At 40.4% G+C, this 25,817-nt stretch overlaps 2 protein-coding genes across 6 annotated transcripts in view; one reads left to right on the forward strand and one right to left on the reverse strand.

Moving 5' to 3' along the window:
* The window catches only part of Kat2b (lysine acetyltransferase 2B), a 132,765-nt gene extending 128,866 nt beyond the window's left edge, over nucleotides 1-3,899 (forward strand). For all 3 annotated transcript variants that reach the window (XM_041655475.1, XM_041655472.1, XM_041655473.1), the window contains one exon: nucleotides 1,785-3,899. In XM_041655475.1, coding sequence (XP_041511409.1) covers nucleotides 1,785-1,978 — 194 coding nt within the window. In that variant the 3' untranslated portion in view covers nucleotides 1,979-3,899. The remainder of the gene's footprint in view (nucleotides 1-1,784) is intronic.
* Sgo1 (shugoshin 1) overlaps nucleotides 1-25,615 on the reverse strand; it is a 33,565-nt gene extending 7,950 nt beyond the window's left edge. The window contains exons 1-8 of one of the 3 annotated variants that reach the window (XR_005974622.1): nucleotides 25,371-25,615; nucleotides 23,840-23,987; nucleotides 23,236-23,432; nucleotides 15,807-15,883; nucleotides 13,853-13,896; nucleotides 12,699-13,502; nucleotides 10,343-10,532; nucleotides 10,006-10,172 (exon numbers count right to left, since the gene is read on the reverse strand). Coding sequence is in view for 2 of the 3 variants with exons in the window: in XM_041655476.1 (XP_041511410.1) it covers nucleotides 10,061-10,172; nucleotides 10,343-10,532; nucleotides 12,699-13,502; nucleotides 13,853-13,896; nucleotides 15,807-15,883; nucleotides 23,236-23,432; nucleotides 23,840-23,981 (1,566 nt within the window). In the remaining variant the exon portion in view is untranslated. Of the gene's footprint in view, nucleotides 1-9,569; nucleotides 10,173-10,342; nucleotides 10,533-12,698; nucleotides 13,503-13,852; nucleotides 13,897-15,806; nucleotides 15,884-23,235; nucleotides 23,433-23,839; nucleotides 23,988-25,370 lie in introns of those variants that run through there. The other 2 variants (XM_041655476.1, XM_041655477.1) reach the window with 2 other exon arrangements.
* Nucleotides 25,616-25,817: the final 202 nt, after the last annotated feature.

Here is a 25,817-nt window from a genome sequence, read left to right on the forward strand (position 1 = left end):
AGGTTTCCAATGCTGGGATTAAGGGTGTGTGCTATCATGCTTGGCTACATAATTTTTATATAAAGAACCTTTCAAGGTAACTTGATGAGGATAGATTAAGCTCCTTTATGGCTGTTCTTTCAGATGGAAAAACTCTAGTAAATGATTTTTTTCCCATACTGTGAATATCACTATATATATTTCCTTAAAAAAACCCAACTTTTTCTTGACTATATTTCTGTGTGTGCATGATATGTGTGTAAGAGCACAAGTGCCACAGCACACAAGTGAAGGAGAAATGACAGCTTTGTGGAGCCATCAGGCTTGTCATGCAAGTGTCATTATCTGCTGAACCATCTTACCAGCTTCTAATTCAGTCTTTTTCCAAATCCAAAAAATACCAAATAGGCTTCAGGAATAGAGAATAAATATTTCACCTATACTGTGGTAACAGGAACAATTGATTGAGAATCCCTAAATTTAATCAGTTTGTCAGTGTGTACATGGGTGTATGAGCACCATGGGACATGTGTACTTTATTTCTGGTTTGATCATGCCGTACATGATTATTTTTCTAAAGCATTATAAACCTTGTATTGGCAGCATATCAGAAACAGTAGGAGTTAAGAAGGACTGTCCATAGCCACTCCTACCCAGAGGCCCAGCTTCTTTCCTCCTCCTTCCTTATTGAGAACTGCCCCAGAAAGTTACTGGGAATTGAACTCAGGTCCTCTGAAAGAACAATGTATGTTATTAATTTGTGTGTGTGTGTGTGTGTGTGTGTGTGTGTGTGTGTGTGTGTGTGGAGGGGGTAAATCATTTTGGACTAGAACAATGGTTCAGCACTTAGGACCACTGATTGCTCTTTCAGAGGACCTGGTTTGATTCCAACCACCCATATGGCCACTTGCAACACTCTGTAACTCTAGTTCTAGGGAATCTATGTCCTGTTCTGACTTCAAAGAGCACCAGGCATACACATGCACACTGACATACATGGAAATGAAACATCTATACAATTAAAATAAAAATAGATTATTTAGTAAGTTTGTAAGATTATTTAGTAAGTCAAAAGTTAAAGTTTGATCATTGATGGAACCTTGCTCAAAATTCATTTATTTTACTTTAATATTTTATGTGCAGGTCACTGATGTATTTGTAAACCAGATGCTAGTTTCTTTCTTTGTATCACACCAATAAAACTATGAATTTACTAAAACGAGTTCAGCCTGATAAGTTTTAGCAATCAAAGATTCTGTGCCAGTGTTCTACCTGCCCCACTCAGCATCCGTGGATCCTCTACTTACTGTCCCTTAGTCTCCTGGTGCACAGTAAGAGATGGGAACAGACAAGAACTCACAGTCCTTTGAATATTAGTGTGGCTGCAGTATTATATGCAAATCCGTTTTAGAAGAATAGACTCAAGAATTATTTTGTGGGGGCTGGAGAGATGGCTCAGAGGTTAAGATCACTGGCTGCTCTTCTAGAGGTCCTAAGTTCAATTCCCAGCACCTCAGGGTGGCTCACAGACATCTTATAATGTGATATGGTACCCTCTTCTGTTGTATGTGTATATAATAGATAAATCTTTTTTTTTTGTTTTTGTTTTTTTGTTTTTTTCAAGACAGGGTTTAACACACACACACACACACACACACACACACACACACACAATTATTTTGCTTAATCCCAAGAATTTCTCTTAAGCATGGCATTGGAATGAGAAAAATGTAAGCAAATCAACAGCATAGATTTCTTCCTGTAGGAGGAGTCAAGAGTTGCTAATGTTGTTGTTTCCTGTTCAGATCTGAAGACCATGAGCGAACGCCTCAGGAACAGGTACTATGTTTCTAAGAAATTATTCATGGCGGACTTGCAGCGAGTGTTCACCAACTGCAAGGAGTACAACCCTCCTGAGAGCGAGTACTACAAATGTGCCAGCATCCTGGAGAAGTTCTTCTTCAGTAAAGTTAAAGAAGCCGGGTTGATTGATAAGTGATTTCTTTTACTTAGACACTCAACAGCAGTGTGCCTAAAGCAGGTGGTTTAGGTTTTGGGCTTTTTTTTTTTTGGTTTGTTTTTGTTTTTTGTTATTGTTATTTGTTTTTAAGAATTGTATATCATGTGTTGAAGAGACTTGTAATAATTAGCACTTTTGAAAAACAAACAAAACCTCCTTTAGCTTTTCAGAGACTTATTTAAATGGAAGTCATAGAAAAAATTATTTTGTGGGATAGATTTTACTATTTCCTACTATCATGTAAATTTTCTTTGGCATATCCAGTAGCTAACAGATGATCAGGGGCTTCCTCAAAACCTGTATGCGAGGAAATTGCACACAGTGTCAATATTTAGGGGATCTAGAGAAAATTCTGACCATGAATGTCTCCATTTTTTTCTAATGGAACATGAGAGTTTATTTTATTCTGAAGGACTTTAAGGGTCCACAATATGCCTGTCAAGGTAAACTATGTGATATTTGAAGTCTCATTGTAGACCTTTTACAAATATATATTTTTAAAACACTCATCTGGAAGAGGTGCTCAGAGCAGTTCTGAAAAATGCAGCTTCCCCAACAGCAGCTGCCTGGACTCTTTGAAAGTGCCCAGGGCTTTGTTGTCCTGTCTGCCTATCACAGGCTTGAGTGCACAACCACTATGGAATAATTCTCGGCAGATATGTATCAATAGCATATTTGCCTTTGCTTGTGCAGGCTTTAAGTTCTAAAAGATCCTTTACCAGGTCACAAAGGTGTCAACTTGAAAACATTGGAGGTTTTGTCAATGTTAAGACATATAGCCTAAATATTTATGAATGTTGGGGAGTCTTACTACAAATGAGTAAGGATTCTTTGTATTTTTCTGGTACAATTAACCTTATTAGCAATGTCTATGTGAACATTTCCCATTTGCACTTCCAGATTTATATTTGTCTGACGTGAACTGAATTCTCACCAAAGTTTATGCCAGTATTTTAACCCCTGAGTCGTTTCAATGGTCCCTGATAAAATCCCACTAACATCCACCCACTATGAAACAAACCCTATATCTGGAGCTGGAGAGAAGGCTCAGGGTTAAGAGCACCTCCCATTTTCCCAGAGGACATCAGGTTGATTCCCAGCAGCAACATCCAAAATGGTATAATCTTATTAACCAGTTTGACTGGGGACTCAAGCTTAGTGCTTGGATTTATTTCCTGATTACACTACATAGAAAAGTGGGACTCCTGCCACCCCAACTCTGGGAAAAACCAACTAATATACAACCATTTTAATCTCAATGGTGTCGACACTAATTTTTATGATGCAAATTTATAAACTGATTTTTTTGGTAAAGGCTGAGGTTTTAAAAATGTATTTAATGTATGTTTTCTATCAGCATAAATTATAATAGGTCACTAATGTCATTAAAACAGCTTGCAGAGGTAGTGTGCTTGAAGGAAAACGCCCTGGCAATGCTACTGAGCACTGCTTCTGACACGGAGGTATTCTATACGTTCAGAGTGTCCACTGAGGACCACACTGAAGATGCCTCAGCTTTTGAATTGCAAGGAACACTCTAAGTGGTGTCTAGACTTTTAATGAAGAATGATAATACAGATTGCATTAAGTATCGCAGACTGTTTTTAAAACCAGATTTTGCTGAAGCATCTGTCCAGCTTGGTATCCTGTGAAAGTTTGTTTCCTGGGTAGACATTCTTATAGAGTATTGTCTTTAAAATCAGATGGTCTCTTCTATATTGAAAGCATTTTTATGTTTTCTAATTTAAAAATTAATATTTTCTTATAGCTATTGTGCAATAAAGCTGAAGTAGAATGTGTGGTTTTTGCAAATGCTTTAACAGCTGATAAAATTTTACATTTGTAAAATTAATATATTGTACTGGTACAAAATAATTTTAAATTATATTTTAAAAAATTCTGTGTGGTGTTCTGTTTTGTTCCACTAAGAGTCTGAGGTTAAACAGGGCAATGTGTCAGCTGGTATGAGCATGGACTGTACCCTAAGTCCTGAGCTCGTAAGCTTTTGTGAACATGTATGGAATTGCTGCAGTCGTAGGAAGTTTTATAAGCAAAACAAACCCTATATCTGGAGCTGGAGAGAAGGCTCAGGGTCAAGAGCACCTCCCATTTTCCCAGAGGACATCAGGTTGATTCCTAGCAGCAACATCTAATGGCTCATAATTAACTGCCTATAATTCAAGCTCAAGATCTGATGCCATCTTCTGTTCTCCAAAGGCACCCATAGTCACGTGCAAATAGATGGATATAAACACATGCGCGCGCGCACACACACACACACACACACACGTCCTGTTCTCCACAAGCACCCATACTCACATGCAAATATATGGATATTCACTCAGGCATGTGCACATCCTGTTCTCCACAGGCACCCATACTCTTGCAGATATATGGATATATACACATGCACACACATATACACATTCTGTTCTCCACATACTCACATGCAAATATCCATACACACATACATATAACTACAAAGTTAAAAACATTCCAGTCTGCTGGAATGCCGGGAGAAAGACACTTCTCTGCCTTTTGTGTCACTCACTAAAACACCACCACTGAAGAAAAATTCATTCACAGAGTGTTGTTAGAAATTAAATATAGTTTGTAACATTTCACTTTATATCTGCCAGAGTAACGAGGAAAGAGCAAAGTGCATGTGATTTCAAAACATCTCCCATCCTCAAAACTCTAGGAATTATAGGCTATCTGGGTTCTCAAACCCAATAGTAGTTGTGATGTTGATGACTTCCTGAGCCAGGAGCAAGGCTTTGGCCTTTAAGCTCTTTGTAGTATCAAAAGCAATGGTGTGAAAGGCAGGCCTGGCAGCACAGGTAGGAGAGAGGTGTGCACCACGTATTGGGCTCAAAACCCTGGGTTCACCTCCGCCAGTGCCAGTGAGGGAGAGGGGGCAGATGGTCATGCCAACTCATGTCCAGCCTACAACTATGCTTAGTTGAGTCTCTCCCAAGTAAGGAATGGATGAGGTACACGGGGGAGACAGATGCTGAATGTCCTTCCCCACACGAGCTAACTTCTCCATCCTATATAGTGTAAAGAAATCTCCACTTTTGTCCATTTATTCAGTGTGTGTGTGTGTGTGTGTGTGTGTGTGTGTGTGTGTGTGTGTGTCTGTGTGTAGGCCAGAGGGCGATGGCTGTCTTCTTATGTTTTGAGGCAAGGTATCTCCCTAAACCTAGGCTTACCAATTAGGCTAAATTGGTTAACCAATGAACCAACTCCAGGTGCCCAGCTGCATCCTGTTTCCAGCACAAGGGGTGGAGGTGGGGAATCCACACTCAGTCCTTCATAGTTTGCATGTCAAATTCTTTAGCATCTGAATCATTTCCCTAAAGGTTGTTTTGTATGTGCACATGAGTCTAAGATCTGGGTTGTGAACTCTGGTTGTCATATGTGGCAGCAAGTACTGGACCTTGCGTCCCTCCACCTCACTGTTGTGATCATTCAGCTAATAACCGGAAATAACTAAATTTAACCAGGTGTGGTGGTGCACACAGGCCTTTAATCTCCGTGTTTGGGAGTGCAGATCTTCCAGGCAATTACACTCCTTCCCCTTAACTCCTTTCCCATGCTCAGTAAGTAGGCCTAATAAACTTATGGTTCATCAGAGTGAACTGTATGTTCTAACAGGGACCCACTTTCTGCCAGATCTTACAGAATGAATCAGGCCAACCCTCATTGTTAAGAAGCAGTCTGTGCTGTAATTTGACAAGTCTCTGTTCTGTCACACATCCCTTTCTCTTGGTGCCTATCTTGTATTCATACTCTTGATGTTCCTCTACAGGCATTAAATGGAAGCTGCTTTTTGCAGTGGTTCTCAACGCCTAAGGACCATCGGAAAGCAGAATTTACATTATGATTCATAACCATAGCAAAATTACAGTTATAGAGTAGCAATAGGAATAGTTTTTGTTTGGGGGGGGGGTCACCACATTAGGAAGGTTGAGAACCACTGTTCTAGAGGCTCAAACTCATGTCATCAGGTTTGGTAGCAAGCACCTCCCCGTTATGCCATCTCATTGCTGTGACAACTTTAACAGCTGGATCCAGCCCAGTACCACTGTTCTGAAGGAGGCTGATGAAAAGTCCCTCATTGGTCCTTTCTAGTCCAAAGATGAGTCCTTCCTGCCTATTTGATGAGACCATGAAATTTGTACTCTCTGGCTCATGCTTCTGGATACTGGGATTAAGACATGAACTGAACCACCAAGCCTGTGGCTCCTGGTGAGATTAAAAAAAAAATATTTTATATGCAGCAGAAGACATCTTTGTAGAGTTGGTCTTCTCCTCCTACCATATGGGTTCTGTGGATCAAATGTAAGCTAATCAGTCATTGTGGCAAGTGCTGTTACCAAGTCATCTCACTGGCCTGAGTCCTTTCATCTCCAGGTCTCGGCTTTATTTATTATTTTTATAAATTACACAGTTCATCTCCATGTTAGTTTTACTCTTTTGCTGTGGTGTTGGGTTTTGAAGCCCAGGCTCCCACACATACTCTACCATTCTACATCTCTGGCAGATACTTCTTATTCATTAATTGACCATTACTGAACAGTACTGAATGCCAGGAGCCAGTGAATGCTGTCATGTGGTTGTGGCATACCAAATGAATCCTCCTTCAAGCCACAGCTCTCCATCTTGTCTAGAAACATAAAGCTGGAATATATATTTTAGTTCCTTCCACCTATTAATAATAAACACATGCCCCCTTGTAGGATTGCTACTTTTTTATTTCTCTTTCACAATCTCTCTTTTTGGGGGATGGGTTTCAAAGACAGGGTTTGTCTGTGTAGCACTGACTGTCTTGGAACTTGCTCTGCAGACCAGGCTGGCCTCAAACTTAGAGATCCCTTTGCCTCTTTTTCCTTGAGCACCAGCACACCCAGCTAGACTTGATCCTCTTAACACCTTTTACAAAGGTAATGAAGTACGACAGTTGAATGTCAGCTTTTAGGACATTATTGGAGGAGGGCATTCAGAGGTAAGAGATTAATGTCAGCTTTTAGGACATTATTGGAGAAGGGCATTCAGAGGTAAGGGATTAATGTGAGGCTGGGTGTAAGCAGATGTGCCAGAAAACCTGGCTGAACATCATGAAACACTCTGCTGAGAAGCCTGGCCTTTACAGAAGGCCCTGGAGAGGTAAAGAATATTAATTGCAGTTGCAATTTTTAAAATAACAAGTGATAACTATTTCTCAAAGAGGCGCTAAGTCTGGTTTATTTCTAAGATATTGTATAACAGAAATAATCTATATCTACCAACATGGTAAGTCTCAAACACTTAAGTCAATTATAAATCAGTATATACAATATATATACAGTGCCTATCAGATAAAAATGTTGACACAAGACCCTTAACAGCCTATAAACACATACTACATGGAATACAAAAACATGACAAAGACTAAAAGTTTAATAGCAGCTTTAAGGTAACAGTGACCGGTGCTTGTACTAAAATGGAAAGATAACAGTGATCGCATAGAGTAAGGGTCAAGGCTGACACAACACAAAGATCTTTGGAATAAACATTTAGGTGTCTACAGAAGAAAGTAGAAAAATGGTTTTTGCCTTTTTGAGATTATGTAGTGATGCGCCTGCATGGCCTGAAACCAAAACCCAAGCGAAGGATGTCAGGATTAAACACACACACACCCCTCTAGTCCATGGTAAAAGAAGCCCTTTATTGAATAGCACCACGGAGGCTTTTATACCCAACACAATCAGATAGGCCAACAGGTGAAAACCTCATCCCCTGACCCGCAATCAAGGACAAGGCAACACCTGCTCAGGAAGCAGAGCTGGACACAGCTTTCAGAAGGTCAAGAAAAGGTCACTAGCAGGGGAGAGCAGCTGGAGGCCAGGGCTCCAAATGATCCCAACAATGTAGCACAGTTTGTGTAAAACAGGATCCTCCTGCCTCAGCCTCTACAGTGCTGAGATTATAGGTATGGACCATCATAACAGGCCATGAAAAAAATTTTGAAAATGAACCAGGATATAAATAGGTGGGGTTCCGCAGGCTAAGTAGCAAATTTCATTCAAATGCTAATGTTTGTTTTTGACTTTTTTTGTTCTGCTTTTTTTTTTTTTTTGGATTTTTATTGAGCTCTACATTTTTCTCTGACTTCAACCCTCCCCCAAGGTCCCTAAGCTCCCAATTTACTCAGGAGATCTTGTCTTTTTCTACTTTCTACTTCCCATGTAGATTAGAGCTATGTAAGGGTCCTCATTGTTCTCTGGGGTTGTGTTTTGAAGGCTGGTTTTCTTTGCTTTATGTTTAAAAACCACCTATGAGTGAGAGTTCCTGTGATGATCGTCTTTCTGTGTCTGGATTACCTCACTCAAAATAATGTTTTCTACCTCCATCTATTTTCATGCAAATTCAAGATGCCATTATTTTTTCTGCTGTGTAGTACTCCATTGTGTAAATGTACCACATTTTCCTTATCCATTCTTCGGTTGAGGGGCATTTAGTTTGTTTCCAGGTTCTGGCTATGACAAACAAAGCTGCTATGAACATAGTTGAGCACATGTCCTTGTGGCATGATTGAGCATCCTTTGGATATATACCCAAAAGTGGTGTTACTGGGTCTTGAGGAAGGTTGTTTCCTAATTTTCTGAGAAATCGCCACACTGGAATCCAAAGGGGTTGTACCAGCTTGCATTCTCCCCAGCAATGCAGACGTGTTCCCCTTTCCCAACAACCTCTCCAGCGTAAGCTGTCATCAGTGTTTTTGATCTTGGCCATTCTTAAGGTGTAAGATGGAATCTCATGTTTTTGACTTTTTAAATACATAAAAACTAAACTTAGCTTGTATGAAGCATGGCCCACAAGCCAGCTTGCTTGGTGTGGACCAGGATACAGTCTACCTCTGGGTAGGCAGCACTGTGGTAATCGTAGCCACATGAGGCCCACTGAGATGAAAGTGGACTTCTTAGGTAAAATGGTCGCCCTGGAGGTACTATGATATTACAAAAGATAAACAGCGAGGCTCTAGACTGCTGTGGCTGTGCTCCTGTCACACACAGGACCTTCGGCGCTGAAATAGAAGAGTGGCTGGAAATAAGACTGTAACGGGAGAGTGGGGTGCACACGAGCAACAGAGAAGAGCTCTCAGCGTGACTGAACGTACTGCAGGAAGTCATGGTGGACAGTCTGAGATGAACACTAGGCCCTTCTGTTGTTTGCAGTGGGATTTACTCCTAGGCCTTGCCCAAATGACACAAGTGTTCATTACTGAGCCACAAACTGAAATGTCTTGGTTTGGGGCCTGAAGGCTGCAGGTAACTTGATGAAGACAATCTAATGTGAAGAGAAGGGGAGAGTTGACAGGACAACAGATGAGGAAACAAGATGGGAGTGGTTAAGGCCAGAAAGGAAGATAATCAAGGTTACTTGACAGTTAAGAGCAAAAGGTAAACACAATGGCCACCATTATGTACAACCAGACTTTATATTATATTGTGGCCACCACAATGGCCACACTTCAGTGTTCTTTAAAAATGGACCACTTCTAGTGATTTCAGTTTAAAGAAATATATACACACCTGCAGAAGTTCATTTATTTCATTAAATACATATATCAAACCCAGAAACTTACTAGTCACATATTTATACTTGTAGACTTCTGACAACATGAAGGGCTAGCCTGAGGTCCATGATATGTTGATTCTGATGAAGAATGATGTCACACACAGAATTCACAACCTTGTCCCAGAACCAAAACTACCAATTCTCTTAATTGTGATTCCACATATAGTTTACCCAAAGATTCGGTAGTAGAATAAGGGATTCTCAACAACTTATGGTATGTCTTATGGTCAAGGATTCACGAAAGATCCACATCCTATCTTTATAAAACTTCAACTCTGAAATTCCCCTGCTGGAGAAATTTTAGATTGGTAGCAATCCACACAACTACAAAGTATAGGTCCTGACCCAGAGCTTGATAAGGGATGGTTCTGCCCACTACTCACAGACTCTATCAGGTAACAGAGAAGGATCCTCTTTGATAGCATCCAACCAAAGGAGTTACTGTGTGTGCTTTGTACTTCTTTTAGGATGTCTCATATCCTTTTTTTGCTTGAAAATAGGAGAATCCAAGAAACACAAGTCTGTGAAAGGGTCCCCTCTTCTCAGTTTCCTATAAATAAAAAAGATTTCAGGTATGATTACACATATAGCAGTATTATATTCAGCACAGGATTAGTATAACAGGCCAGTCCTAGTCCTCAAAAACAATCCATTCATGACTAAAGCCCTTCTTCAGCCCTCCCATAAGAGTCATTACAGATGAGTCCACACAGTACTTACGAAGCGAGTGTTGGCTCCTTATAGCTTGTGATGGTGGAGCACTTGCGCTTAGGCAGAGGCATGGCTGGGCTATCTTCACGCCTTTTTGGAGACAGAGAAAGTTTCCTGATTTTCACTACAGGAGACAGCAGGATATTGGTGACATCCTTTAGGCTACAACCAGATAAGTCTTGATTCTTGCATGGCATACCTACAATATAGTGTTTATTGAATATGAATCCAAGGGATACAAACCACAGAAATAAAACTATGGTCAATTACATATTTTTAAACACACAAAATATCTGGCACTTCATGATCTATGCTTTAATAACTTTGCTGTGGGATACTGGTCTTGTATCCTTTAAAGATTTGTCACTTTTATTGATTTAATAAAATGCTGACTGGCAACCAGGCAGGAAGTATATGAGGGGCAACCAGACTAGGAGAATTCTGGGAAGAGGAAAGGCTTAGCCTGCAGTCACCATCCAGAGGCAAAGAAAGCAGGATAAGAATGCCTCACTGAGTAAGGTACCGTGTCACGTGACTAAACATAGATAAAAATTATGGGTTAATTTAAGTTGAAAGATTTAGTTAATAATAAGCCTATATTGTATAATAATAATAATAATAATAGTAAGACAACCAGTTTACAATTACAAGCCTCTGTGTGTTTGGTTGGGACTGAATGGCTGTGGGACTGGGTGGGACAAAAACTTCCATCTACAAAACTTCCTCTTGTTTTTTTTTTTTTCTTTTTTTCAAGCCAGATAATGTAGAAACTATGGTAGATGTAAAGAACTATTAGCTACAACAGAACTATTTACTAAAATGTAATCTTCTTCCCCAATAGCTTAGAGTTGGTTTAAAGTATGAAACTGTATTTTAGTTACACTTTAATCCTTAGAAACACCAAAGTTTGTGACACTGTTGGAGCCCACTGACCACAAAGTCATTCCATTAAACATACAAGAACTCTCCATCAGACCATGAAGACCAGGATAAAACGTGTTCCCCGCTGGTGCTAATGTTACAAAAATTCAGATGTCTTTCCCGTCATTAACACCCAGGTCCTCTATCATCTCAAAGCTACATCTATTTGGGAGGCAGGTACCACACACATAGTGAGAATACGAAAAGACAATCTTCTCCAACAGAGGTTCTGAACTACAGAGTATCTGGGTGTCAGATACTTTCCTGCCACCACAAACATACAACCAATCCAGTATTAATGTAGACAACAGGGTTAGACCAGCTGTTCTAGTCTAGAATAAGCTTCCCACACCATGTGTGTTTATAAACCCCCAGGGGAACTTGTAAAGACACTCAAATTCTAATTCAAGGGACAGGATAGAACCTGGGATTATGGCTGTTTCCAGGTAATGATGCTGATAGAAGTCTGGGATCAAACTATTTAAGTGTTTTTGTTCTTTGTGAAACCTTATTGTTGTCAAAAGAGCACAGAAGAGGCAACAAACAGTTCAACTATGCCCCATGTTACTCGACTTCAATAATTATCAAGTTTGCCAACCCTGCTCAACTTATTCTATCATTAAAGCATTTTTATTTAAAGTAGAGCAAACATTTATTAAGAAAAAGACAAACAGCTACTGAGAGCGGATTCTCATGATACATAGTTTTAAAACACATTTTTACAAGCTATACTGTTCAGCTGCTTAACTAGGAAAGTTAACTCATTGTTTTAGACGTAATATCCCAGTAAAGCAAATCAAACATGCCAACTGAGCTGTTACAATGTGACAACATTCTGAAGATGATAGGACCTGACAGCATGGAGCTATTGCCATAGGAATCAAAACTCTCAACGAAGTCTTTGTGAGTAGGTGTAGGCTGATGACTAACACTGAACCACTTTGATAAAATAAATGCATGGGTTTCTGAGCTAAAGTTTTCAGCAGATGAGAAAAGAACTTCTTTCTCTCATAAGCTCACCTTCAACTAGAAAAATAAGTCAAGTTTCCTGTTAAATTAAATATATAAGTCCATTAAAATGAGTTTTTTCTTTTTCATTTTCTAGGGGATCACAAGTGTAAAGATCTTTTAATTCAATCCAACCACAACCTGTCCTCTCTTTATCCTGCTCAAAAGCCTCCTCTCCAATAGGAATCAGACCCCGAGAAGTAATACTCCTGTAAGATTCCTATTTGCTTCAAGTAAGCTAGAATAACAGAGCCATGTTTCCATTTTCTACCCCTACTGTTTAATCAGACTATAACTTCCCTTACGGAGAACACATATGGAAAGTCTCTAGACTCCCCAGAGAAACAGATGGCGGTATAGTATCTAAGAATCATCAGCATTGGGCAACCATTTAGCAGAAACATTCAAAACTCAGACAAATAAGCCCACTGCTTACCGGTAGGAGTTCTGGTTGGCAGAGTCTTCTCCTTATCTTTTTTATCCGTGTACTTGAGTTCCCCTTTAGGCCGAGGCCTGGTGACTGGTCTGTCTGATTCTCTGGTGTGGTCTATCAAGTGCTTGCAAGGAGGCAGGTAGATGTCACTGGACTCATCCTCAGAGGCACTCAGATTGGAAGCATTCCCTTCCTGGTCACCACTGTTAATTTCTTTACTGGAACCATTGCTCATTTTTTGTCGGAAAGGAGTAAGATGAACACGCTCTTCCACATTAAAATCATAAGCATCGCCGGAACCAATAGACCTATCCAATTTTGTGGGTTGCAAAGTGTGCTTATCTTTGCTTTTCTTGCCCTTACACCTCAGTGAGGATTTTGATTTGCATTTCTGATTGGCTCTTCTCCGCTTTGCTCTTTTCTGTGCACGTTGGTGCTTACGTTCTGTTTGTTCAGATTCAGATGGTAAAATGACTTTTGTTTTAGCATTCGTTCCTGGGTAAGTCAGTCTAGGGGATAAGTTAATTTGGTCCTTGTTCCACAGGCAAACATTTTGTTCTACATTTTCAAGTTCGTGCAGAGTTATAGTTGGGTCTTTACACCCACTTCTTCTAACTTCCAAAGACTGTCCCACCCAGTGACTGGCTTCACAGTCGTCCAAAGCAGTGGAGCAACTTACATTACTAAAATCTTTCTTTAAGTGGCGACGGAAAGACACAGTCTTAGGTAAGATGTCATCAGAAGGCTCGACTTTACCTGAATCAAAATCACTCCCCAGTGTGTCTGGAGGAACAGTAGAACTTGGTTCTGAATATTTAAGAAACAAATGAGTAAAACGATGTTATGCTTTAATTTTTTTAAAGTCTAATAACAATCTGGTTACCTCTCCAAGCTGCTTTTGGTATTTCATCACAGTAATAGTGACCCTAAGTAGGATACTCACCCTCCCGAGTGCTGAGATTATAGGTATAAGCCACCACTCAGGCTTTGAAGGGATTCTTTTAATCCCCTACCAGTCTATGTAAGATCAAGGTTCTTTGAGCAGAATAACAGATAAACAGACTTAAAAGTTAAAAATAAGGAAGAAAATGGAAAAACAAAGTATCAGGTTACTTATTCACAAAGATCAGTATTTTTAGAGTTTCTAACCAACTTACCTTCGGTTTGGAAAGGCCAGTCATTTTCTTCAAGAGCAGTTTGCCTTAAAGAATAAGAAACAGAAATCTTAGCAACTGTATAAAAAGAAAACCCCAAATTCAACATTTTCCCAGGCTATAAGCTAGTGATATCGTTTCACAATTCCAGTCCAAATCTACAAATCCTTGTTCCCTATCACAGAAAACCAAATGCTGCTCACATGACACCTGATATTTAATCCAACTTCAGGTCATAGAAGGAGCAGTCAATCCAAACTGCCTCAAAGTTTTTAAGAATGAAGTTTGGTCACTCAGCTCTTCAGGACCTATGGGAGCTATCGTTTGGTGACGGTACATGCTTTAATGGTATCAACTCTAGATTCTTCTGAAACTGTAGCCCCCTTTGTTTTCTTTGAAACCTGAATTCTAGTTTGCTTCATTAACCAAATTTTCTTCTACTCAAAACTTGTACTGACAATTTGTAATTTAAATTTGTAAAAATTTCCCACTTTATAATATTAAAATATAGGTTTTGTAATAGAGCAGAGGGAACTACTAATTTTTTTGAAGTCTAATAACAATCTGGTTACCTCACCTCCGCTAACTTCATTTATTGAGTCTTAAAGTCCAACAGTTTTAAAACTCTGGAAGTTTAATAGTGATGTGTGCAACTAGAACTTTATAGTGAGGATGACAAAGCCCCATCTATGGCAGGCAGTCCACCCTTGGGGCTAAGAGCCACCATCTGGAAGCACTGTTTGTCCTCCCGACATAGTGGTGCAGGCCAAGAACACGGCCACATCCTCAGCACATGGGCAACCCCAATGTGCTAGCACCGCCCAGACTGAGGTCACATTCGGTAGCTTTTCTAGTTTTTTGTTTGTTATGAGCCAAGGTTTAGCTACGTAGCCCAGGCCATCTTGAATAACTATTCTCCTGCATTAGCCTCCCAAGTTTTGGATCTATAGCTATATATGTTAGTTGAACTCACAAAATGGTATAATTAAGAGCTGGAGAGTTCATGCTGGCAAAGAGAAAATCAGTTTTCTCCAATGAAGTCTCACTGGGTCTGTCAACTACACTCCAGAACAGGCCAATACAAAACAGACTCAGTGGCATTTCTGTGGATGTTTTATTGAGCATTTTTTTCTTTTTCTTTTTTTGTCTTTCTTTTGACTATTCTGCTTTTCATTTTTGTTTTGCTTTTTGTCCCCTCTTGAGAGAATGGACATAAAGTCATTTGGGAAGGGAGGATCTAGGAGCTGGATGAGAGGTAAATGATTAAAATATATCGCATGAAAACAATTTTAATAAGAAAGAGCTGTGTATTTTGGTATACATATACATATCACTAGCTCACAAAAGAACACAAAACATACATAATTGAAGAGAAGGGAAAGAGGGCATCTGAATCAGAACTGAACAACCAGACAGAGGTATTAAAAAGTGATAATTCACTCCACCCACCCCACGTCCCAATAAATAGGACAGTTTTTAGGCCTGAAAAAAATATTAGTTTTAATAATGACTGTTTACAAGAATGAAAACATGACATACAAAATAATAAAACAAAAAACAAACAAATAAAACAACTGAAAGAAAACAGTTTAAAGCTTTGTTGAGTTTCTAACTTAGCCAACTAAACAGTAGGAAAAGGGGCTAGAGAGATGGCTCAGAGGTTAAGAACATTGCCTGCTCTTCCAAAGGTCCTGAGTTCAATTCCCAGCAACCACATGGTGGCTCACAACCATCTGTAATGAGGTCTGGTGCCCTCTTCTGGCCTGCAGACATACATGTAGACAGAACATTGTATACATAATAAATAAATAAACAGTAAAAAAGAAGCTCTAACTCTCCACATAGAACAGTATTTTAATATCAAATTCTCTTAAGTATACTTCTAATAGAAAAAGCCTCAGACTGTAAAGACAAATGATGTCAATTTCCTAGAAACAATAATGAACTTGGTACTAACCGTAAGGTCTTCACAGATAAGTCTCCGATGGTGTTGTCACTACTGGAGACCACTTCTGAGATACATCCTTTCCGGTTCTGTTAATATATTAAATCAAAAAAAAAAAAAACAAAAAACAAAAACAAAAAAATATATATATATTAAATCAAAAGAAAACACCATTACAATTGTTTACTGCTATGAAGTATGTATGTGCATTCTGCATTATGAATGTATTGCTGAATAAACACATATGCCTGCAACTATAGTATATACTTGCTGACAGTGTGCAGCACTGCCATGCAGTGTCAGGGGCTAGGATTCCCTAGCTGAAACATCACACACTGCCCTCTTGTAGCTCACATTCTAGTGTATAGAAAGAAATTGTAAAACGGGTCTACAAGTTAGCCCACAGATAAGATCTCTTGCCATGTAGGCCTCATAATCTCAGCTGGTCTGTGGAATCATGGTGGAAGGAAAGAGTCACACCTGGAAGCTGTCCTCTGACCTTCACAAGCCCACACGTGCCCCTTCTCCCAGTGAAAAGAGACATGTGTTGTTGTGTGAGGTTTTACTCTTTTTGCTTTTTGCGGGGCCCATCACCCAGCTTCCAAATAAATCACAAATAATTATGAATTCTGGGCTTTATCTTGGCTTGTTTTTTGCCAGCTTTTCTTAAATTAACCCATCTACCTTTTCCCTCTGGGCTTTTATCTTTCTCTATTTCTGTATACCTTACTTTCACTCTTAATCCATGGCTGGCTGTGTAGCTGGGTGGCTGGCCTCTGACGTTTTCCTCTTCTTGTTCTCTCCTTCCTCTTCTTCCTGGTTTCTGCCTCTATTTATTTTCTCTGCTGCCGGCCCCCTACCCTCGCTCCTGCCTCACTACTGGCTGTTCAGCTCTCTATTAGACCATCCAATGTTTTAGACAGGCGCAGTTAAACAAATGCAGTGTAAACAAAATCACATACCTGAAAATAATATTCCCCAACACACACATTTGATTTCTACAGTGAAAAGCGCTCTGAAGGCGAGGGATGAGTGAATCTAGAGCCCTACTACAAAGGGACTCTGACTGAAATGTAAGGACTCAGCAGTTACTGAGCAGGAAGAAGAAAAAGCAGTGTAAAGAGCAAATGCAAAAGTTGTAAAACAGGAACAGTCATGGTGTGTTTAAGAGAACAGGTCAGTGTAGTGAAACACAGCAACTGAGAGCATGGGAGGTGTGCATACAATGACAGCTAGCACAGCAGCTGGAGAGCTGTGACTGATGGGAAGGTTAAGGGTCACTGAAACTCACTTAACTACTAAGTAAAGCAGTACAAAGATCAGTCTGGCCAACACAAAGCATGGCTTAAAAGGGTCCTAGAGTGGAAAAAGTTAGGATGTCATCATAGCAAATGAAGATGTGAGACTAGGTAGGACTGGCACTAAAGCTCGTGGGATGGCCCTGATGGAGGAAGGTCATTGGCTAATAAAGGCACTGCCCTGGCCCATTTTATTGGTTAGAGGATAGGTGGGAGGAGTAAACAGAACAAAATGCTGGGAGGAAGAGGAAGTGAGCTCAGAGACTCCACAGCTCTCTCGGGAGCAGACGCCTGAGAGAGAGATGCCATGCCCCGCTCCCGGGATGAAGCTCCGACCCAGGATGGACTAGACTAGAATCTCCCCGGTAAGCTCACCTTGGGGTGCTACACACAGATGATTAGAAATGGGCTAAATTAATATGTGAGAATTAGCCTAGAAGAGAATGGGCCAAGCAGTGATTAAAAGGATATAGTGTCCGTGTAATTATTTCGGGGCATAAGCTAGCCATGTGGGCGGCCGGGTGTGGGGGACGCAGCCCTGCCGCCCCATATTACTTCATGGCCCCATTAATAAAAACATGCATAACCCAAGGGGTCTAGGGTATATTCAGTATTAAGCAACTTGCCACAGAGTTTCTGTCAAGGGTTCTATCATCCATAACACAGATGAGAACACATGCAAGGACTGAATGTGGATGGGGGAGAAGGCATTGATGGAGCAGGTTTGGCCAGAGTAAGTGAGCAGGCTGCTTTACTGAGATGAGCAGCAGTTAACTGGACAAAGATCTGGGCACAGCAGTGCGTGAATCTCAACACTCTGGTGCTGAGGCAGAGGGAAAATCAATGTGAGGCTAGCCAGGTTTCAGACTGAGTTCTGGGCTAGCCTGGGCTGTAGTGAGAGACTGTGACCCAAACAACAATGAATGAATGAATGAATGAATGAGTAAAAAACAGAAAGGGGATTACAGAAGAAGGCAGAGGTATACAATATTCTTGAGAATTGGAAGAGTTATGCTTTGTTTTGTTTTGTTTTGTTTTGTTTTTCAAGACAGGGTTTCTGTGTCCTGGAACTAGACCAGGTTAGCCTCAAACTCCCAGAGATCTGCCTGCCTCCGCCTCCTGAGTGCTGGGATTAAAGGCATGCACCACCCAGCAAGAGTTGTGCTTTGTATAAAAGTTTGTCTGAGATGCTTCCTAAAATCAAGTAGAAGCTGTGAGTGTATACATCTGCATCTGTGTTTAAGTTTTGATTTATGAATTCAAAAGTTACCAGAAAACAATTATATAACCATGGGAGGATTTCACATGTGTCTAGGGCAACTGGCATTTACCAAAATAGAAGCTGCCAACACAGGAGACTAACATGGAACAGCAAGGAAGTAGGAAGAAAACTCAGGGTGAGTATGATGGCATGAAAATTAAGAGATCAATGATTTCAAGTAGAGACTTCTCTCGCAATCACTGCAAAGCTAAGAAACAAGGGCAAGCCAAACTTGGCAGCATGCAAGCTTTGGTGATCTTGATACACAGCCGCAGAAAACGGCAATGACAGAAGCTATGTACATGGTTTAAATGAGACTAGGTTTTACTATACAGACCAGGCTGGCCTTGAATTCACAGAGATGTGCCTCTGTCTCTCCAATGCAAGGATTTAAGGTGTGAACACCACATCTGCTCCCTCCACCCCTCCCCCCTTTCTCTCTTCTTTTAAAAGTTGTGTTGTGAGGGGGAAAGGAAGAAATAAGGGATGGAAACCTGACCAGGAATGATTTCATCTTTCATCTTGAAGGCACAAGATAGTGCAGATACTACACCTCTGACTGTGCTAATCCAGTAGGGAGGAAAACAAATAATAAGGATCCAAATTCTCACGGGGGTGAGATGAGAAGAACATGATGCTGTGGGGGAGAATAAGAAAAAATAGGAGAAGCCTGCACATTTCTGCTGGAAAGATGAGCCCCAGATGGAACACTAAGAAGAGCTCCTAATCAAATTTAATGAACTTTTGAATTTAATGAACACATACTAGCTTTATCTTTATCTCACATTTTTTATTTATTCTATGTGTCTACATATCTGTTGAATGTATGCTCATGTGGCCAGAAGAGGGCAACAGATTCCTGCCAGCTGATGTGGGGAGGGATCCAAACTCAACAGATATTGATTCAATAACAAATTGCCCAAAACTATCTATAAGAATGAGTTCTTAGCCGGGCAGTGGTGGCGCATGCCTTTAATCCCAGCACTCGGGAGGCATAGGCAGGCGGATCTCTGTGTGTTCGAGGCCAACCTGGTCTACAAGAGCTAGTTCCAGGACAGGCTCCAAAGCTACAGAGAAACCCTGTCTCGAAAATAAAAAAATAAAAAAATGAGTTCTTATGTAAGTTTTCAATTTGATATCAAAATAGCTAACTTTTAAAGTAGTAACATTTGCCCATCAAAATCCCAGCAAAATTCTTCAAAGACCTCAAAAGAACGGTACTCAACTTCATTTGGTAAAGCAAAAAACCCAGAATAGCCAAAACAATCCTGGGCAATAAAAGAACTTCTGGAGGCATCACAATCCCTGACTTCAAACTCTACTACAGAGCTACAGTACTGAAAACAGCCTGGTATTGGCATAAGAACAAACAGGAGGACCAATGGAACCGAATAGAAGACCCAGATATCAATCCACATATCTTCGAACACCTGATCTTTGATAAAGAAACAAAAAATATCAAATGGAAAAAAGAAAGCATATTTAACAAGTTGTGCTGGCATAACTGGATATCAACATATAGAAGAATTAAAATAGACCCATATCTATCACCATGCACAAAACTCAAGTCCAGATGGATCCAGGACCTCAAAATAAAGCCAGCCACATTAAGCCTTAAAGAAGAGAAAGTGGGAAGTACACTTGAACACATTGGCACAGGGAACCATTTCCTAAATATAGACCCAGGAGCACAGACACTGAGAGAAACAATTAATAAATGGGACCTCCTGAAACTGAAAAGCTTCTGTAAAGCAAAGGACATGGTCAACAAGACAAAAAGACAGCCTGGAGATCCTGTCACAGACTCACAGAGATGTGTGAGTCGGCCTTTGCCTCCCTGGGAAAAGATCCTCACTAACCCCAAATCAGACAGAGGTCTGATCTCCAAAATATACAAAGAACTCAAGAAATTGGACACCAAAAGATCACATAATCCAATAAAAAAAATGGAATATAGACCTAAACAGAGAACTCTCAACAGAGGAATCTAAAATGACTGAAAGACACTTAAGGAAAGTTCAACATCCTTAGTCATCAGAGAAATGCAAATCAAAACAACTCTGAGATTCCATCTTACACCTGTAAGAATGGCCAAGATCAAAACCACTGATGACAACTTATGCTGGAGAGGTTGTGGGGAAAAGGGAGCACTCCTGCATTGCTGGTAGGGATGCAAGCTGGTACAGCCCTTTTGAATGTCAGTGTGGCGATTTCTCAGAAAATTAGGGAACAACCTTCCTCAAGACCCAGTAATACCACTTTTAGGTATATATCCAAAGGATGCTCAATCTTGCCACAATGACATGTGCTCAACTATGTTCATAGCAGCTTTGTTTGTCATAGCCAGAACCTGGAAACAACCTAAATGCCCCCCAACCAAAGAATGAATAAGGAAAATGTGGTATATTTACACAATGGAGTAATACACAGCAGGAAAAAAAAACACCACAGCTTAAATTTTGCATGAAAATGGATGGAGGTAGAAAACATTATTTTGAGTGAGGTAACCCAGACACAGAAAGACAATTATAACATGTACTCACTCATAGGTAGTTTTTAAACATAAAGCAAAGAAAGCCAGCCTACAAACCGTAATCCCAGAGAACTTAGACAACAATGAGGACACTAAGAAAGACTTACATAGCTCTAATCTACATGGGAAGTAGAGAAAGACAAGCTCTCCTGAGTAAATTGGGAGCATGGGGACCTTGGGGGAGGACTGAAGTGGGGAAGGGAGAGGCAGGGAGGGGAGCAGAGAAAAATGTAGAGCTCAATAAATATCAATAAAATTATATATATAAATATATATAATTTTTACTACCAGTTAAATAACTAGAGGGGATAGGGATGTGGCTCAGTGATAGAACACTTGCCTAGCATATGCAAAACCATGGATCCCATTTCAGGGAATAAAAAAATAAAAGTTAAGAAATTTGCTCACAAAAGAAAAAAAAGAAAGAAAGTAGTAACATTATTCAAGATAATGGAGAAATGAATATTTAATTGTATAGTAGCAGTATAATAGAAGAGATAAATTATAGGACTAGAGAAAGCTCAGTGCTAGGACCCTAGCACTCACTCCTATGCCTCTAGCCCCTATGTTGGATAACTGCCTATAATTCCAGCCCTGGGTGGGTGGAGGTCTGAAGTTTCTGAGCTGTGTGGGCACCTGCATGCATGTGCACAATCCCCCCCATAAATAATTAAAATAAATCTTAAAAATATAAAGATTTATTATAAAACTGTTAGTGAACAAGTTAAGTAAAGACAGGAAGGAAACATGTCTTAAAACTCCCCTTCTTTTGTCTCTACATTTTAAAGTATTATTTATTGATTTGGTGGGAAGGCGTGCTATGCCATGTGTGGATGTCAGAGGACAGCTTTCTGGGGAGTCAGGTCTCTCTTTCTACCATGTGTGTCCCATCAACAAGGGGCAAACACCTTTACCCTAGAATGTCTTTGCTCCAAATCTTCCTTTTTTTCCCCCACAATTTCTTCTGCAGCATTGAGGATAAACGAACTCAGGACTTTATGCATTCTGGACAAGTATTCTACTCTTGAGCTATAGACCCAACCAAAGAAAACCTTCTTAGACTAAAACATCTTAGTGGTGGCACACACATTTAACCCTACCACTTGGATGGCTGAGGCGGGTACATCTCTGTCTACATATTGATATCCTGTCACAAACAAACAAAAGAGCTCTCTACTACTGAGAAATCAACCTTGAACACTGAAGAACAAGTACAGAGTAGTTCAGAACAAGTGACACACATAGATCTACAACAGAAAAAAAAATTCTTTTAAATGCTAAGAATATATAGCAACTAGTAACAACACACTTAACGGGGAACATTGAGAGCTGGCACTAAGCATACAATAGCAGAATTTTCTCCCTACTGTTCTGGCATTTATGCCATTGCATAGACACTGAAGAGTAGTCCTTGGAATTTCAGCCAAACTCTGGAAAGGAGGGGGCTGACGATCTGGCTCAGCAGTAAGGATGTGTAGTGGCAGAAAACTGCCTGTAACTACAGCTCTGATGCCTCTGGCCTCCATGTGCATCCATACTAGCACATGCATGCCCAGATGCGCTCACACACACACACACACACACACACACACACACACACATATATATACATACATACATACACACACAATTAAAAACAAACAAAAATAATCATTTATAAATTCTGGAAAGCATCAGGGAGATTCAGATGCCGATAGGCTGGTCCCTTGTAATTTACTGAATAAGGGGAAAAAGATTAAAATGTTGAAAGAACGCAATCTTTAAAATGTAATCCAAGCTGGGCGGTGGTGGCGCAAGCCTTTGAGGCAGGTGGATTTCCAAGTTTGAGGCTAGGCCAGGTTCCAAAGCTACAGAAAAACCCTGTCTCGAAAAATCAAATAACAACAACAACAACAACTACTACTACTACTACTACTACAGAAACCAAAAACAAAACAAAAACAAAATCTTAGAAGTCTCTTTTCAGAGATAAGAACTCACTGTACAACTCAGATTATTCAATAACTTGAATCTTCCTGACTTAGCATGTCGAGTTCTGGAGTCACAAGTCACAGGTGTGAACGGCACCCAGGAAGAAATAGCATCTGCTAGAAAGCAATTATTTTCTACACTGTCTACTATGCACATATTATATGTGAAGGTACGTGAATGTATGTCCCATGTTATATAACACCTGGAAGTTGTATTCTGAACTTCACATACACACCTAAATAAATAAACATAATAAATTATTTTTAAGTGATTCTCCAAATAGTATTTAGAATACTTTCCATATCTCAAATAAAGAGCTTTATAAAGCTGCACTTCATACAGCAAAAACTATATAAGAAAGTTTTGTAATGAACATACCTGATCAATGTCTTCACTTTGTTGGGAAGTTAGCTTCTCTTTCACTGTATATAGCTGGCATGCAAGATAGTAACATTCTTTTCTCAGCTGTAGGATGATATCTTGGGCTTCTCTCACTTTGGATTTTTCATTTTCCAAAGCCAAAACTAACAACCTGTTGTTATCTTGGTAATTTTTCAGCAGTGTAGCAGTGTTAGCTATAAGATAAAAATTTCAATTAAACTTACACCTAGAAGGTGAAACGGGCTGGAGAGATGGCTCAGTGGTTAAGAGTAATCAATCAATCAATCAATGAAGCCCAGAGGACATAAGGAGCTAGATGTGGTCATACACACAAGTAACCCCATCACTGTGTGTCAGAGCAGGAAAGGAATTAAGGTGTTGGAGGGTTATGGACACAGGAGGATCTCTGGAGCTTGGCTGGTTGCCAGTCTAATTCTGGTTCAGTAAGAGAACGTTTGCAGGGGAATAGAACAGAGAGAAATAGCAGGGCTCCAGAACTCCTCTAGCACAGCCCTGCTCCCCGCCACACACACACACACACACACACACGCCACACTAGCGCACAAGAATGGTATATAAAGACATCATAGAAGTCTCTTACTGGGTACTTGGCATGGTGCAACGATAAAGGACTTGCGTCTGCCAACCTCTGCTAAGTTTTTATTCCTTTTCTCTTTCATTCGCTTCTTAATATCTTCAAGACTATCTTGAAAGGACTTTTTCTGACACCTTTCCTTAACCATTTTTGTCTATGAATCAAAAAAAAAAAAAACAATGAACATTTCTCAGATACTTTCAAATATAAAATTTAGGAAAAAGGAATTAAGGAAAGACTAAATTGTTGTAAACTTACTTCAAAAAAAGGCAGTAATTTTGTTTTTTAGCTTTAAAATATTACTAAGTCAGGTGTTGTGGCATAATCCAAGCTACTAAGATGATTATGGCACCCGGATCATGAATTCATGCTTCGGCTACATAGTAAAACTCATTTCAAAAACAATTCAACAAAAGCAGATGTTAGAATCAAGCTCATGATAAGAAAAAAAATCCTGTAAAATGTCATTCATGTTTCTGAAATAATCTTCTGCCATTTCATAAGAAAGTAGTAGTAAGTGTTAACTATTCATTTTCTAGTAGATATTCATTGGAGGCATACAATATTCTAAGCACTATGGGATCTGCTTATTGAATATGTTACACAGTCTGGTTTTGAACTTAAGAGCGCTGATATTCGCAGCCTCCTGAGTATCTGGAACCACATATGTGAGCCACACACTTTGCCTTACTTTTCTTACAATGTTTATGACCAACCTTTAGTGTTTAGGATTACAGTATTAGTTCAGAAGCAATTATATGGATATCTGGGGCTGTTTAGCAATTATTACTAATTATTTATTTGGGGGGCAGAGAACACATGCATTCATATTAAAACAAATGTGATTAAAGCAAAGTGACATGCTTCAACATGAAAGGCTATTTTTCATTAAGTTTGTATCCTTGACTACAACTTCCAGATCTCCAAAATGCAAACTGTTGCCACATACAATTTCACCACAACGGATTCTCTTCTCTTGGTTTTTTTGAATCTGTTCCTTTCTTGGGTAATTTCCCCAGGACTTATTTTTCCTCCGTGCATATCTGGGCCTTAAATAGGTACTCCATATCTCATCTAAAGGTATTTCTACCAATGTATATGTACGATAGATTGGAGGGAGTGTCTAACAGAATAAATGCAACTACTCTTTTAAAGTACGAATAGGTTGCGTAAGACAGCCACCCTAACACCACCAAGTTTTTAAAATTTGCACTAGAGATGTCTGAGATTGAATAACTGGTGGAGTTAAAATTGATTACAGATTGTTTACGTGCGCGCGCGCGCAGGAAACTGAACCAGGGTCTTGTGCATGCTAGGCAAAAATCTATCAGCAAGGCACATCCTCAGCCCCTATTAGATACTTTAAAAGCAAAGTCCTATCTAAGGAGTTTTTGCTAGCATAAACTAAGCAAGCTAACGTCCTACAAGATGTGTGCTACAGCAAAGGCCCTGCCAAGCGCGGGGTGCACAATCCCGCGAGCTGAAGGCCTAGCCCCGTCGGGTACCCCCGGTGCTCACCACCCGTCCCTCCCCGTACCTCGGCGGCTCACAGCCGCTCACTGCCGCTCACAGCCCCTCACAGCACCGCGAGCTTGTCTGGCCTCCCGCTCCGCCAGGCAGGATACACTACCGCCGCCACATTTGAAATCCTCCGTCGCGCTCGTCCATTGGCTGCCCGAAGGCAGTCGCGCGCAGCGCCTCACCCATCCCCGAGTCGCAGCCTGTGACGTGCACGCACGCGCAGTGAGGTGGGGCGGAGGGGAAGGGTGGAGCCTCGCTGGAGACCAGGCTTTGGCGCCCCGTGGCCGTTCGAGGGGCGGAGTCACCCGGAGCTTGGAGGCTGGATTCTGGGTGCGTTCATAACTTCCTGTTTTAGGCCGGGGTGTTGGACACACGCCGGAGAGCCCAGCTCTCTGGAGGCTACGGAGGAGAACGATGAATGACGAGTTCGAAGCAAACCTGAATTGGAGAACTAAAGATTGAG

Source organism: Microtus oregoni, unplaced genomic scaffold (genome assembly GCF_018167655.1).
Source record: "Microtus oregoni isolate MIOR12 unplaced genomic scaffold, Mior012 000007F_ref0000211, whole genome shotgun sequence".
Lineage (NCBI taxonomy): Eukaryota > Metazoa > Chordata > Mammalia > Rodentia > Cricetidae > Microtus > Microtus oregoni.